The sequence below is a fragment of the Amaranthus tricolor genome, chromosome 3 (genome assembly GCF_026212465.1).
Source record: "Amaranthus tricolor cultivar Red isolate AtriRed21 chromosome 3, ASM2621246v1, whole genome shotgun sequence".
NCBI classification, from domain to species: Eukaryota; Viridiplantae; Streptophyta; class Magnoliopsida; order Caryophyllales; family Amaranthaceae; genus Amaranthus; species Amaranthus tricolor.
In genome coordinates, this window is record NC_080049.1 from 9395336 (window position 1) to 9411154 (window position 15819).

At 35.9% G+C, this 15819-nt stretch overlaps 1 protein-coding gene across 1 annotated transcript; it reads left to right on the top strand.

The window, feature by feature from the left end:
• Window positions 1–266: 266 nt before the first annotated feature.
• Window positions 267–14198, top strand: LOC130809482 (uncharacterized). Its single transcript, XM_057675275.1, has 7 exons — window positions 267–607; window positions 723–2107; window positions 7874–8014; window positions 8549–10295; window positions 10949–11247; window positions 11861–12714; window positions 12789–14198. Exons 2-7 carry the CDS (start codon window positions 755–757, stop codon window positions 14062–14064), a joined length of 5670 nt encoding a protein of 1889 aa, XP_057531258.1. The 5' UTR covers window positions 267–607; window positions 723–754; the 3' UTR covers window positions 14065–14198.
• Window positions 14199–15819: the final 1621 nt, after the last annotated feature.

Genomic DNA, 15819 nt, shown 5'->3' on the forward strand with positions numbered 1-15819 from the left:
ATAAGAAAACAATTATATTCAACTTGCAATTTGGAAGCAAGGCTCCAATGTGTAAATAAAAGCAGAATCCCAATAATTGGCGGTAAAGAATTTGGTGGGAAAACAACATATTTTCAATAAAATATAAAACCACATCTCACATTATTATTGTTTCCCAAAATCCTTGAAATATAAAAAAATATGCCCACTCTCATATATCACGTGTTTTTTTAAGACTTTCCTTGAAAAGTATAAATAATAATGAGCCTACCAAATTACCCGAATTCCGAACATGAAATTTGGAACCCTTAAAACCACGTAAATAAACGCGACTACAAAGCGCGTGATTCTTTTAAATAAAACAATATGAACACTCGCCGTTCCTGCTATGCCCTAATTTGTTCTTCACTACGCCAATGAATTTCTCAAAGACAGCGAACAAAAACAGAGGAAAATGAAAGCCTGTAGATTTTAAAATCTTTTGAAAAATCATTGTATTTTGCAAGATTTTGTATGGATTATTTAAACTTATCATCGTTAGCTGAAGATTTAAACCCTAAGGATTTTTAGGGTTTTAGTTTAGTTGCATTGTTATTGGGACGATCAATTGGGATTTATCAGCAATGAGGTGAGTTTCATCTGAGTTTGTGTTTTTTAAAGGTTTATTTCATGGTTAATTTTACTGTGAATGTTATAATCGGGAGATATTTATTTGTAGTTTATCATAAAATTTGCGAAAATAGGTGGGTTTGCTCTGTTTTGTAAGTTTATTGTGATGCGAAAGTCTCAATCAGCATCTGTTTCCTCTTCTAAACGAAAGAATGTAAACCTATTGGGAGTAAGAACTCGAAAAAAGCATAAAAGGCTTGATGCTATTTGTGAGGATGATTACAAGCGGAATCATCGGGTTAAATTGGAGGCTAATAAGGGTAGTAGTAGAGGAGGTCATCTTGAGAACGATTCTGAGGTTCGTAGAAGTTCTAGAGTTAGGCGGGCTCCAGTAATTCTTGATTCTTCGCCGGTACCTACTAGGAAGAGGAGGAAAATTGATGAGACAAGGAAGAAATTTGGGGATTCAGGGAAGAAGTTGAAGGGAAAGGATAAAGTTGAGACTGAAGGTTGTCCGTCCTCTTCTGGAAATTCGGATGAGGAACTGGGTGCGTGGAGATTGAGACTGAGGTCTAGGGGTAAGAGTGGGAGTCTTAAATTGATTGGAAGTCAGAATCAGACATCTGGGAAACGAAAGCTTGTGTGGGATGATGAGGGAGAAATGGATTTAGCCAAGGATGAGCCTGAAAATGAATTGCAGTGCTTTGATAGTGATAAATCAAGGGTATTGAAGTATGTTGATGATAAGAGTGGTAGGGCTTTAGCTGATAGTGAGGATGAGTTGCATGATGGTTGTTTAGTAGATGGTGAGTTGGAAAATGGGGTTCATAATTCAGGAAATGAAGGTGAAAATGAATGTCGTGAAAATGAAGATCAAGGTGGAGTTGAAGGTGATGGTGATTCTACCTCCTCAACAAGTGAAAGAAATGGAAATGAGGAGACTGTGGATGGTGATTCTGATAGTTCTGCAGAACACAAGAGTAAAGGACCTAATTATATTGGACCAGATGAAAACTGTGAAAATGTGGAAGATAGTGAGCAGAACTATGAACCATTGAATTGTTCAAAAACTGCTGAGGATGCAGAAAATCAAAGACAAGCAGAAGAGGGTACTACTGTTCCTACTGGTTTCGCTGAAAATTTCGAACATGATGACATGAAAGAGGATGTTGCAGAAGCTGAGGAAAAACAAGCAGCGGTTGAGAGTGATCTTAATCTGGGGAACTGTAATGTCATTGAGGCTGGGACTCCTAGATCACGTGTAAAGAAGGGTAGACGATGCGGTTTATGTGGAGGAGGGATTGATGGAAAACCTCCAAAGATAATGGCTAATGATTCAGCTGGGAGTGACAATGAGGCATACAGTGGTTCATCTGCTTCTGAAGAAGGCAGTTATGATCCCTGGGATGGTTTTGGTGACGAACCTGGCTGGCTTGGAAGACTCTTGGGTCCTGTAAATGATCGATATGGAATTGCTGGAATTTGGGTGCATCAGCATTGTGCTGTATGGAGTCCAGAGGTGTGTTCATACTTCATTTGTTTTTACTTAACAAGCTCTTGGTGCCATATTATAATGCTGTAATGTGTGATAAAGTACATAGCCAGGCAATGATATTTCTAATTATGTTGTTTTAGAGTATTGCAATTGATAGTGATTGACTGTCTCAGCTTTTTTGGTATTTTTTGGTGCTGTTTTCTGTATTCAGGCAATCTTTTGACTATTTTGATTTGCGATATATCTATATATTTGCTTTCTTTCATGTTTAATTTTAAGCAATCAAGCATTTGACATTGTTTAATGTGAAAATTCTTATGCTTGCATGCATGATCCAAAAGTTTTCTGTGTATCCTTGGAACTATCAAACTGTTGGATTGTGTGTGAGGTCTCTATTATAACTTATGAAAACTAGAAAATCTGTATGATAAAGATTCTGATTCGTTTTTATGATGGTGGTTGTTTTCGATGTAAAGTGAGGGAAGAATAAAGGTGTTTATCCCTGTCATGATTTTAATGTTTTAAGAGCTTTTAGTTGTTTGATTCTTTGAGTAAGATGAGTTGGTGACGCTTCTTAGAGATGAGAGTAAAAAGAATGATCTCGTTGGAAGAGTAGCTTAAGCAAAAATTTTTAACTAAAAAGTGCAATGTACTAAGCTAGCAATGGAGATGTGGCTAGACCACATGACTGTTTGAGTGAAGGTATTGGGTTTCTATTATTTAAGATATATCCTCAGTCCCCTTGAGATTGTTGCTTAGGTAGATGGCACAAAGATCAAGAAAAATGGAAAATCAAGTAATTTAGTGGTGTGTTGTAGCTGGAGCCATGTCCTTTAGGGGGTAAATATAGGTTTTAATGTAGTAAAGAAAATAATTGTAGATTTAATATGATATTATAGGTGGGGTTATATCCAACTTAGTGAGATGAACTAAAAAAAAATATATGGGTTGGGGACCTAGGGAGTATAATAAATGAAAAAGAGGGAGAGAAAGAGGGAGGGAGGGAGTGAGGTAGGGAAGGCGAGAGGTGAAAAAGTGGAGTTTAGAGGGTATGAGGGTTAGAGACAAGGGAAAGTAAATTTTGTGTGGGAGGGAGAGAAGCGATGGTTGTTGAAGAGAGAGAAAAAATAAGTTGGTGGAATGGTTGTTGAAGAGGGAGGAAGAAGACCAGAGGAGGTTCTATGGTTTTAGTGAATGGTTATACTTTTTCTATGTATTGACAATGGTAAGTTTATTTTGGATAGGCTTGTGCTACTATAGGTATTCCATCAAAATTTCCGAAATATTAGTAATAATAATAATGCCTAAACCTTCTTCTCAACTATTTAAACAAAAACAGATTAACATGAGAGATTGTTAGTGACAAATATTTTACTTATTTCATGCTATTTTATATTATTCTAGAACTAAGAAAATCAATTCCAATTATTATCCAGATGTATTCTTCACTCGTTCATAACTATTGTCATATATATATATATATATATATATATATATATATATATATATATATATATATATAAAATCTTGCATATTTAAATTTCATGTCATTTTAACCTTTCTCTTCCTCTTTTAAGCTCCCTTAAATTTCCAACCAGACTACCGTAGTAAATGATTTTCTCTCTTAATATCTTCAATATCTATGATTCCAAGACTGTTTCCTTCATTTTGAAATTTGAATTCTATTCGTTAAGGTTTGTCTACTTATCCACTTTAATATATGCATTTTAGCTATAAAGTGTTGGTCTAATTTGATCTAATGGAACTGTGTGAAGTGTTTTTATTTGACCTTAGTGGCACACCTCAATTGTATTGTGGTATGGACTCATATCTCCATTTGAGCCACTCGTAATGAATCTCATGGTTTACATCTAGATCAATATCTTAGTTGTGAAAAATTGATTCAATGAATTTGTAAGTTATTTTGAGGGATATTCTTCTTACTCAACTATACAACTCCGTTAATATTATTATACACGCCAAAAGAATTGTTTAGTTGATAAAACTTTTGATTGGGACATCTACCTCTACATTTCAAATTCCACATTGACCCATCTTTAGTTTTGTTCACTAGTACAATGTCATTAATGAACAACACACACTTCGATGTACACAACTACACCGTACATGATTGGAAATTTCCCACGAAATGTCCTAACTTTAGTTTTTACTTCTTTATACTTATGTTGGATAGTGATATATTTACATGGTATACCTTACTTTGGCATACCTCGCCTAAGAACTGTCCTTCAACAAATCAATAAATGCATCTACAATTCTTTGGCTCCGTAGTTTCATAGTGTGATTCATAAGCTTAGTCCTTGTTAGATTTGTCCTATTCCCCGATCTTGGACACCCTTTTGTTTTTATAAATAGGTGCACTAATTCTTATCCTCCAATCTTTTGCATCTACTTTACTCTCTAATCTACATATCTTGGTAAAGAGACTAGTTAACCAATTTTATTTCAATTCTAAAATATTAGTTAACGGTTAGCTTTTTGATTATACCCACTGTTTTTTTTTTTCAAAGTTTATGTAATTACCTATTCCACTATTTACATTACTCGATACTCCCTTCATCCGTTGAAGTTTACCCATTTTCACTTAAGGACTCTTAACAAGGAAGGTAAATGGGGAATTCCAAGGGATGGGGGGAGTATCTTTGTAAGATACTATGTAGGTGGTCATAGATTGATAGAGAAATATGTGCATCACTAATTACATTTTGTATAAGCTTTGAGCTAGCTTCAAAATATGGTTCACGTGCTTTTCATTTGTCAAAAGTTTCAGTAAAAACATATCTAAAACAATTTTACTTGGCAATCTTTTGAGTATTTTGATTTGCGATATATCTATATATCTGCTTTCTTTCATGTTAAATTTTAAGCAATCAAGCATGTGACATTGATAAATGTGAAAATTCTTATGCTTGCATGCATGATTCAAAAGTTTTCTGTATATCTGAAAAAAGCTTGGAACTATTAAACTGTTGGGTTGTGTGAGGTTTTTATTATAACTTGTAAAACTAGAAAATCTTCTGATTCGTTTTTATGATGGTGGTTGTTTTCGATGTAAAGTGAGGGAAGAATAAAGGTGTTTATTCCTGTCATGATTTTAATGATTTAAGAGCTTTTAGTTGTTTGATCACCTTCTTTGAGTTAGATGAGTTGGTGACGCTTCTTAGAGATGAGAGTAAAATGAATGATCTTGTTGGAAGAGTAGCTTAAGAAAAATTTTTTTTTGCTCAAAATTGCAATGTACTAAGCTAGCTATGGGGATGTGGCTAGACCACATGACTGTTTGAGTGAAGTATTGGGTTTCTATCATGTAAGATATACCCCTCGGTCCCCTTGAGATTGTTGCTTAGGTAGATGGCACAAAGATCAAGAAAAATGGAGAATCAGGTAATTTAGTGGTGTATTGTATGTCCTTTAGGGGGTAAATATAGGCTTTAATGTAGGAAAGAAAATAATTGTAGATTTAATGCGATATTATAGGTAGGGTTATATCCATAAATAATAATAGAGCAAACTTAGTGGGATGAACTAAAAATAAATATATGGGGCAAAATCAAGAGGACCTAGGGAGTATGATATATGAAAAAGAGGGAGAGAAAGAGGGAGGGAGGTAAAGAGACTAGTTAACCAATTTTATTTGAATTCTAAAATATTAGTTAACGATTTAATTTTTGATTATCCCCACTTATTTTTTTTTCAAAATTTATGTAATTACCTATTCCACTATTTGCATTACTCATTACTCCCTTCATCCGTTGAAGATTACCCATTTTCACTTAAAGACTCCTAACAAGGAAGGTAAATGGGGAATTTCGAGGGATGGTGTGAGTATCTTTGTAAGATACTATGAAGGTGGTCATAATTGATAGAGAAATATGTGCATCACTAAATACATTTGGTATAAGCTTTGGGCTAGCTTCAAAATATGGTTCTTGTGCTTTTCATTTGTCAAAAGTTTCATTAAAAAAAATATCTAAAACAATTTTAATTGGCTAGGCTAGACAATGCATGTTTTGAAATATTAATATTTTTTTAGAGGAGATGTGGTTTGATTTCTCAATAACGAGTTTCCCCTCATTTTTGTAGTAATTTCTTAAAACCCCTTGTGTTCCTTTCTAAAAGTTTTGATTTTATTCTTATTATATATTTATGGTGTAGCTGCACATAAAATTTGAGTTTGTTATGCACATATCGAATATTTGTTTTCTATGGTTTGGTCGTATCCAAATATAGTTTCTTCGGTGATATTTATTCTCGTGATCTGACTTTTCACATCGAAGCACTACACATTTCTAGTGAAGTTTGCACTTCCTTGAATATGTCGTGCATCTTTCCCTCTTCGTATTAGGTCTGAAACAAAAAAAATAAAGGCATTTTACATGCTCTACTGTGTTATTCCCTACATTTGATCTCAAATTGAAACTATGTGATAGGACTTTGTCGTAGTTGGTCTTCCTAACTTTTTACTGGTGGTGTATTGCTTGCTTACTAGAGTTTTTCTTAATTAGATCGAGTTGAACGCTGGAGTGGGGTGAAATGTAAAATTTTATCGGTTAAGACCTTAAAGTGATTGCTCGATGCTCTAGGCATGCAATGTTTTTGTGTTTTTATTGTTACTTGATGTATACAAATTCTGTGTTTTTTTCAAGACTTTCGATGCATTATTATAAAATCATAAGTGATGGGATTACTAATTTAGCATTCCTATTACGTAGCATGGGAACAAACTGACATGGGTGATTGATGATTCCAATTAAGTCGAAGATACAACATTAACTACGTTGCTATAGTCTTAATTCCAAAAGTTTGGGGTCGTCCACCAATCTTGATTTTTAAGTCCAGATCCTTATATCCTTTTCACTCCTATCCTCTAAGTCATCTTCGTTCTTTCTCACCCTCTATTTTTGTCTTCCGTGCTTCTACTTTATATTTTCCTTATCGCTTTGCTAATACCCCATTTTTGGACATTTACAAATCATCTTAAACGATTCTATTTTATCGTTTCCTCAATATTTGCAACTCCTTCTATCTTCATTTTGAATTCTATCTCTTAATGTATGCTCACTTATCCATTGAAACAATGAAGTAGAACATCAGACTTACACATTTCATTACCCCAACATCATTAAGTGGCTTTCATTCGCACAAACTAAGGGGTCTGCAACTCAAACCTTGCCACCTTTTTCTTTTCAACCAGCGTGCCACTTTGATCTTTTGTTACTTTTAATGCCCTTCTATCCCCCGTTTATGTCTGAAATCTGCTTGATGTCTCTTTCTCTTTCTCTTTATCTTTAGCCAAAGTGGCACTGAAATTTCTGGACAGATAGGGAGAAATTACCTGTTTACATGACATATTCTTTGGATTAGTTGAAGGATGCCTTGAGCAAATGCATTTTTCTTCAGTTCTTTCTAGTATATGCTTTAAAGGTTTTCTTAAATTTTTTTGTTGAAGAGATTCATGCTTGAAATTTGTTTTCATTTTAACTCTATGTATTCAATTCATAATTATGCATGTTACTGCATTTTTTGGTTCAGAAACCTTTTAAAAAATTTCTGGGGCATGTTAGGTTTTATCCTGGTGGTCTAACTATGAATATGTTGACAATGACCACATTGCAGTGTAGTTTACGCTTCATAGCTGTTACTATTAGTCAATATACGCTCTTGACAGCCTGTTACATGTTTTGGAGTATCTGATATAGTTTTTGAAGTAATGGCTGTTTACGTAGCTTTTTGTTATTTAAACTCGTCTTTGTTGATTAATGATGATAGGTTTATTTTGCTGGGCTAGGGTGCTTAAAGAATATCAAAGCAGCACTTTGCAGAGGAAGGTCCTTGAAGTGCACCCGCTGTGGGAGGCCTGGGGCAACTCTAGGGTGTCGTGTGGACCGGTGTCCTAGAACTTATCATTTGGTAAGTATCCTATGTATGTTTTTGCTCAGACATTGGTGGACAGATGATTCATGTAACCATAGTCTTTTCACTTGCTTACCTCTTTGATATTGATGCGAGTTTTCCGCTTTACTCATTGATTAGGACTTCAACTGAATGCCTACTGCTTGACTCCACCCATCTCTCTATTATCTTTACATGTTCTATGTGTGCTCTAATGTTCATTCTCAATCGAGCCGAAGAATTGTAATTCTTTGGTTACGGATTATAATGGACTATAGTAAAATTGTTCATAGAATTATGTGCACTTCTTATCTAAATGAAGTTGCGGATTGTGTTGGATATCAAGGGTCAATCGAATATAACCTGTTTCTTATTACTAGGGTAAGGGTGCCTAGGTAGCAGCTTTATAACGTTGGGGTTAATAAAATGTTGTATTCCATGCTTGCTTTACATGTCCCTTGTTTCAATAGTCAAATACTTTTGTATTCAGAAGGTTTAGACCCTATGTACTCTGTTTGTGTTGATTTCTTTATCTTGATTTTCTTTCTACAGCCCTGTGCACGAGCTAGTGGATGCATTTTTGATCATCGTAAATTTCTTATAGCCTGTTCCGATCATCGGTATCTTTTCCAACCTCATGGATATCAATATGCGCAGCATATAAAGAAACAGAAGGCCAAGAAGATGAAGATGGAAATAAGAAAGCTGGCAAATGAGGCTTCACGTAAAGATTTTGAGGCAGAGGAAAAGTGGTTGGAGAAATGTGGTGAGGATGAAGAATTTTTGAGACGTGAAACAAAAAGGCTTCAGCGGGATTTGTTAAGAATCGCTCCTGTCTATATTGGAGGTCCGAATTCTGGAGAGAACCCTTATGAAGGTTGGGAATCTGTTGCAGGACTTCAGGATGTCATCCAATGCATGAAAGAGGTTGTCATCATGCCTCTTCTCTACCCAGAGTTTTTTGAAAACATGGGTATTACACCACCCAGAGGTGTCCTATTGCATGGTTATCCTGGAACGGGCAAGACTCTAGTTGTGCGGTCATTGATTGGTTCTTGTGCTCGTGGGGAGAAGCGCATAGCTTATTTTGCCCGCAAAGGTGCAGATTGTTTGGGAAAATATGTTGGAGATGCTGAACGTCAGCTGAGGCTTCTCTTTCAGGTTGCAGAAAAATCTCAGCCTTCAATAATTTTTTTTGATGAAATCGATGGGTTGGCCCCTGTTCGTACAAGGCAGCAAGACCAGACTCATAGTTCTGTGGTATCCACCTTGTTGGCTTTAATGGATGGTTTAAAGTCTCGAGGCTCTGTGATAGTTATAGGTGCCACAAATCGTCCTGATTCTGTCGATCCAGCTCTGAGACGGCCTGGCAGGTTTGACAGAGAGATTTATTTTCCACTACCTTCAATGAAGGACAGAGCTGCTATTTTGGCTCTTCACACGAGAAAGTGGCCTAAGCCAGTATCTGGTACTTTATTAGAGTGGGTTGCTGCTAGAACTGTGGGCTTTGCTGGTGCAGATCTACAGGCTCTTTGTGCTCAGGCAGCTGTTATTGCCTTGAAAAGGAATTGCTGTTGGCACCAGATACTATCATATGCTGGAGACAGCTCTGAGCCTGGAAGACTTCCGAAGCTTCCTTCTTTTCTAGTGGAAGAGAGGGATTGGTTGGAGGCTCTTTCTGCTGCTCCTCCTCCATGTTCACGTAGAGAGGCAGGGGTGGCTGCAAATGAAGTTCTTGGCTTTCCTCTTCACATTCATCTATTTCCTTTCTTGATGCAGCCACTTTCAAGCTTGATATTATCTCTTATTCATGATGATCGTCTCTGGTTGCCTCATCGTCTCTTTAACGCCGGAGCAGCAATGAAAAAGGTTCTTGTTTCTTTTATGGAGAGAAAGGGCCTGCAGAGTGATCAATGGTGGTTCCATGTACAGGATATGATGCGAGATTCAGATTCTAGAAATGAAATTGTGAAAAAGCTTTTTGTTGCTGGAGTCCTAAGTGTCGATACTTCCACTGGATGCGATCTGTCGAATGATACCTCCTCTGGACATGGTGGATTTCGTCCTTTTGGCCTCAATTTCAAATCTTCTAGTTCGCTCAGAAATTCATGTTATGCACCATCAAAGAAAATAGGATATAGAATACTGTTTTCAGGAGATCCAAGATCTGGCCAAAGGCATCTTGCAGCTTGCCTTCTTCATTGTTTTGTGGGTAGTATTGAAATGCAGAAGATCGATTTGGCTACAATTTCACAGGAGGGACATGGTGACATAGAACAAGGCATTTCAAATATTTTATGTATGTCACGCTTCATTTTTTTGGTCGTGTTATTCTAGAATAAATTTGAACGCTTCTTTTTTTTTTCCTGAATTTCCGTGTGTTTTAAGATAATAATTGGTGATGATGTCTGATCTTATTGACATGGAAGAATAATTGAATGGCTGAAAGGATTATAACCCAAAACAAGGCAAGAAAGTAATCAGATGTTGCTATATTTTGTAGTATAATTTTTTTTACTTTTCTCTTAATGTTTGGGAATGAGTCATGGGAGAAGGAAATGGGATATTCAATTGTGTTTGTTTTTTGAGATGGGAATAGTGCTACAAGAAATAGTCGTAAATGACGCAGTTGCTATCATCTTATACGAAATCATAAGGCTTGTTCTGTACGATTATAAACCCTTTTATCAGTTAAAATCATTTTCTGTGAAATCTACTAATATTGTTTCTTGTGTACAAGGGAAAAGAAAAGTTGTGAATTTGAACTGTCAGCTATAATATGCAGTAACTCTGGCATGCCCACTCTCTGGGTTCTCTATCACCTTACCCTCTAAATACACTGCAAACATAAGTCGTGGATTATTTATTTGTATGCCCAAATCACTCATGCTTCCTTAACTAAAGATGATTTGAACCTTTGAAATTCTTCTTAATGTTTGGTTTTTGTTGCAGTGAAATGTTCCAAATTGAAGCTGTGTGCACTATTTATGCCTAGAATAGATCTGTGGGCTGTACAGTCTTGCTCAAGTGTCCAAGGAGATGCTGATGTCTCAACACCTCACGTTTCATCCAAGGAATCCTCTTCGGCGTCCTGTCAGATTGACCATGAAAACTATAGTTCCATGCCAAATACACCTGAACCAATGGGATCAACAGAGAACCAAAACAAGATTTGTAGTGCTTCCCAGATTTGGAGATCTTTTGTGGCACAGCTGGAATGTATACATGTTTCCTCATCCTTGATCATACTGGTGATTCCTCTCTCTCTCTCTCTTTTATCGTTTCTCACATGACATGGGAAGGGAACACAATCGATTATTGTTCATGATTGCCAGGTTTATACCTTGCATACATAATCCTTTCTCGAGTTCCTGAAAAATAATCATAAAGCCTATCTCAAGCTGTCAATATTTGGTTGTGAATTTTGTTTGCATTATATTTTGAAATTGTATGAAGCTTTCAAGTGGCCTGGATCTCTCACAAAACTAATAATCAAAGGATTTACAAGTCTCAGCTCATCAAATAACTTCTTTGCTCCATGCTCTTCTCTTTTTATAGAATGTTCTCATTACACATCTTCTTCTAATTGATTATCTATTTTAACAAGCCATTCTTCCCGAAAACTTTCTTCTCTTCTAAAAGCCATATTCTAATTAAATTATGATTAAAGTACTTCCGTACCCCTGCTATAGGTAGTTCGATACAACTTGTTGCAGATTTTCTTCTCTTGATTTATTTCCCATGTGATATCTAATAGGAGTATTTTGTTTGCAATTTTGATTCAATGTTTGAGATGAGAAATTAGCAACATCATCAGGTTTTTATCCCTGAATTGACCATGTTTCTTTTCTTATTTTTGACCAGGCTACTTCTGAGCTTCCAACTGCAGCCCTTCCTTGGGATCTGCGCCATTTCTTTGGCAGTAAGCATTTCACAACTGAGAACTCAGTATTTTTAGAATGTGGAACACCCCGATTTCCAGTGGAGGTGGAAGGGGAGTTTGACCATGATAAGTTGATTCGTTTGTCATCGTTGAACTTGTCGAGAGATTTGATTCAACAATTTGTGCAACTGGTTCACTTTGGAAATCATAGTAATTCAGATTCAAAAATCCGTGATAAAGCTGATCATGTAAAAAAAAGTGACTTGTTATGTAGCAAAAGTGATCTGAAATCAAAACCACTGGTGGAATCTAGGGCAAAACAAGAAGCAGTAGAAAGCTCCATTGCAAAGCTGCCTGTTCCATCTAGCTTCAAAACTGGTAAAGGAAAGTCCTTGATGTTAGCTATAACTGCCTTTGGATATCAAATTCTTAGGTACCCCCAATTTGCTGAACTTTGTTGGGTTACTTCCAAGTTAAAGGAAGGTCCAAGCTCTGATACTCGTGGACCGTGGAAAGGATGGCCATTTAATTCTTGCATTGTGCGTCCTTGCACGTCAATGGCAAAGGAAGCTGTTATCAATACTAACAATAGTAAAGGGAAATATCAGTTTACAATTGTTAGAGGTCTAATAGCTGTGGGCTTGTCAGCATATCGAGGAATATATACATCGGCATCAGAATTTTCTCTGGAAGTGAGGAAGGTGCTCGAGCTTCTCATTGGACTGATAGCTTCTAGGATTCAGGCAAAAAAAGACAGATACCAATATGTCCGTCTTGTGTCACAAGTTGCTTACCTAGAAGACATGGTTAACAACTGGTCACACTCATTAAGAAGGTATGGTTATTTTTTTACAATGGTAAATTATCTGTCGGCTTGATTTGTCTGACAGAAATATTGCTGAATTTCAGTTTAGAGCCAGATGCTAAAACATCGAATGTGGACTCCAAGCTCAACGGTGTACATTCTCTAGACATTCCACAGCCTCCAGCTGCTAATTTGATTCAGGCTGTAGATGAGCCAACTGCGGAGCTATGGCCTGAAAAAGAAGGCCTGCAGGGATTAAGTGCCGGAAGTCCTGCTTTTTTAAGCACACAATGTAATCCTATGCATTTTGAAGGAGGAACAAATATCCAAGTTAGTGGATTTAAGCCGGTTGAACCTGAAGAGGAACTGCAGGGAAATATTGGTGAAGGTTCCCAACCTACTGCTTCCAGCATGAAAAAAATTGTTGTCGGTCCCAATTTGATGGAGGCTGTGAAATTCAATGAAATATCACCACAACAATCTTTGGTTACGGACAGCATTGATTCTGCAGAAGCTGCACATCAAGAAAATGGCTCTCCCAAAAAGAAAATTTTGGTGAGTAATCCTGAGTCTAGCACCGACTTTGTGGATTCTTTTACTGACAAATCATGTAGTAAGATTCCCCAAGTGTTGGTGCAAGAGCCTTGTCAATCGGATGTTCTGGAATCTTTTGAACAACCAAGAACAGAAGTTGGTACATGTAATTCAGGAAAGCTTAAAAATTCTGCGCTCCATGCATCCCCTGAATTCTGCGGTCAATCTGTTCCTGAACAGTTGGTGAACAATGTGATTTCTCATGATGCTGAAACGTGCACGATTAATCATCAACACCAAGATTCGGAAACTTCAGAGAGGAACAATCTGTCATCAGAGTGTGAAGTCATATGCTCTTATAGTTGTTGCATTGGATGCATTGATACTCTTCAAAAGTTGATTAAGAAAATAGTTGTTCGGGAGTGGAACTTATCTTCTTGTTGCACAATTGAAGATGCGCATGATCTTGTTTCAATGTTGTCATCAAGTTTGTGTTCAACTATCAGGAATCTTTACATCACTGAACGAGACAGTAGGCTCAAAAGTGAAGGACCCAGTTCGAAAACAGATGATTCCCTGGAAGTGAATGCCTGCGAATTCGAAAGTCTAGCTAGTAAACTGGCAAATTTCGAGGAATGCGTTTGTCATTCAGGGCAGGGCTGTTCTGATTCGGTTAATTATTCTTCAGACGTTCAACCTGAATCCAATCTGACGTTCATTTTTAAGGATGGTGTCTTGGTTACAACAAATCTGGACAAGGAGTCTCCTTTGCATTGTAAATTTAACACCTTGAGCCTTTCTTCTCTGATAGAATTGATAGAAGGAATGAAACAGCCATTGGAATAATGTGATGTGATGTGATGTGATGTGATGTGAATGTACTACTTCTCTGGGCTTTGAAAAGAGCTCAATTTTTGACGTTGCTGTGAACTCTGTTGGACTATATCATAATAATAATAATATTATTATTATTATCATTATTATCATTATTATTATTATTATTATTATTATTATTATTAATAGCATGAAAATCATTATTTTTGCCATATTGTCATTTTACATTACATGATTCTGGCTCATACCATAAGCAAGCTGAGTATAGTATCCGATCGGTGGAGGAAAATATTCTTGATTTATAAGTTGATATCGAAGACTGCTTTGCACACAAGCAGTAGCTTTCGGTGAGGAAAACACTGTTTGGATCTTTTTTTATTGTACTCAGACTACATCTTTTTGACCTTGAAGTCTTACCGTTATCTTTCTTTTATGTGTTTTTCCTTAAATTTTTGTGTACATCTTTGGGCGTGATAGCTTCTCATTGGCTGCTCTGAGGAGCATCAAATACAAAAAACAATTTTATCTCCTTCTACCCTTTCGAACTATAGAAACTTCCTTGTTTTAATTCAACTTGGGATATTTTGCTTAGGAATGATAAGCAAGTAACACCCCACATAATATCTATCTAATTAGAAGAAGGTGCTAACTGCTACTACGTCTAATTTCAAAATAACTTGATTATATCTCCAAAATGCATTATAAAATTTAAAGGTTAGTACATCCCAGTACAAAAGTAAAAACAAATTCAAAGTTTTATTCTTTGTTATAAAGATTCATCGGTTCATCTATAACTAATAAATTCCAACATTGAACTAAAACTATTAGAAATCCATAAAATAAGCAATATAGTGTATTATGTAACCCTGTGATACCCAACCTGCTAATCGACTGCTTTTGTAAATCACTTGCAATCTAAAACAGATACATAAGTGTCAATCATGAAAGGTTGAGTGACTAGATATACTTTACGTAAAAAAAAATTTCAATTATCTTCACAAATAGGGAGAAGAGAACAACACACAATATTTGAAAAGAAAACCTAGACGTTCGTGCGCACTAAGTATCTAGTTGAAAGAATGCTCCATAGCTTTAGGGCTATGTGTTTCTAGAGTGAAGCTAGTCAATACCTCAATGATAACTCGCCTCAAAATATAGTAGAAACACCAATTGCCTCAAAATATCAGTTCCCATGACAAATCAACAATGACAATTACTTTGGTAACCAAAATATATTTTTCATATCAAGAAATTCAAACAATAATAATATCGCACATAATAGAAAATCAGACTGGCCAGTCCTTTTTGAAAAAAAGACACTATCCACTCACATGTAGCTTCGCAGTAAGATATTAGTCAGTTATAGTCTCCAATAGCTATTAAGATCCCTAAAAGAGTTCCTCTAAGAATTTGCCTCCTCAACCAGACAATAATATCAGTTACTGATATAACTAGATTAAGGTGCGTTGCGTTATATGAGACTTTCATTCTATTAAAATTTAACCTATTGTTTCTCCGTAATAATTAAACTTAGTATAATATTACTTATTAATTCTTTATATTTGATGAAACAAACTTCATAAAATAATCGGTAAAATAAGTAACAATAATATCCATAATATCTCTTATTAAATACTATATAACCTTAATACACTTTCTTAGCAATATTATATTTCTCAGTAATATTCCAAAGTTGTCTACTTGCAGAAGTAAATATGTAAAATATGTTACAGCTAATCTAATACTACAACTAAATCATGCTTATGA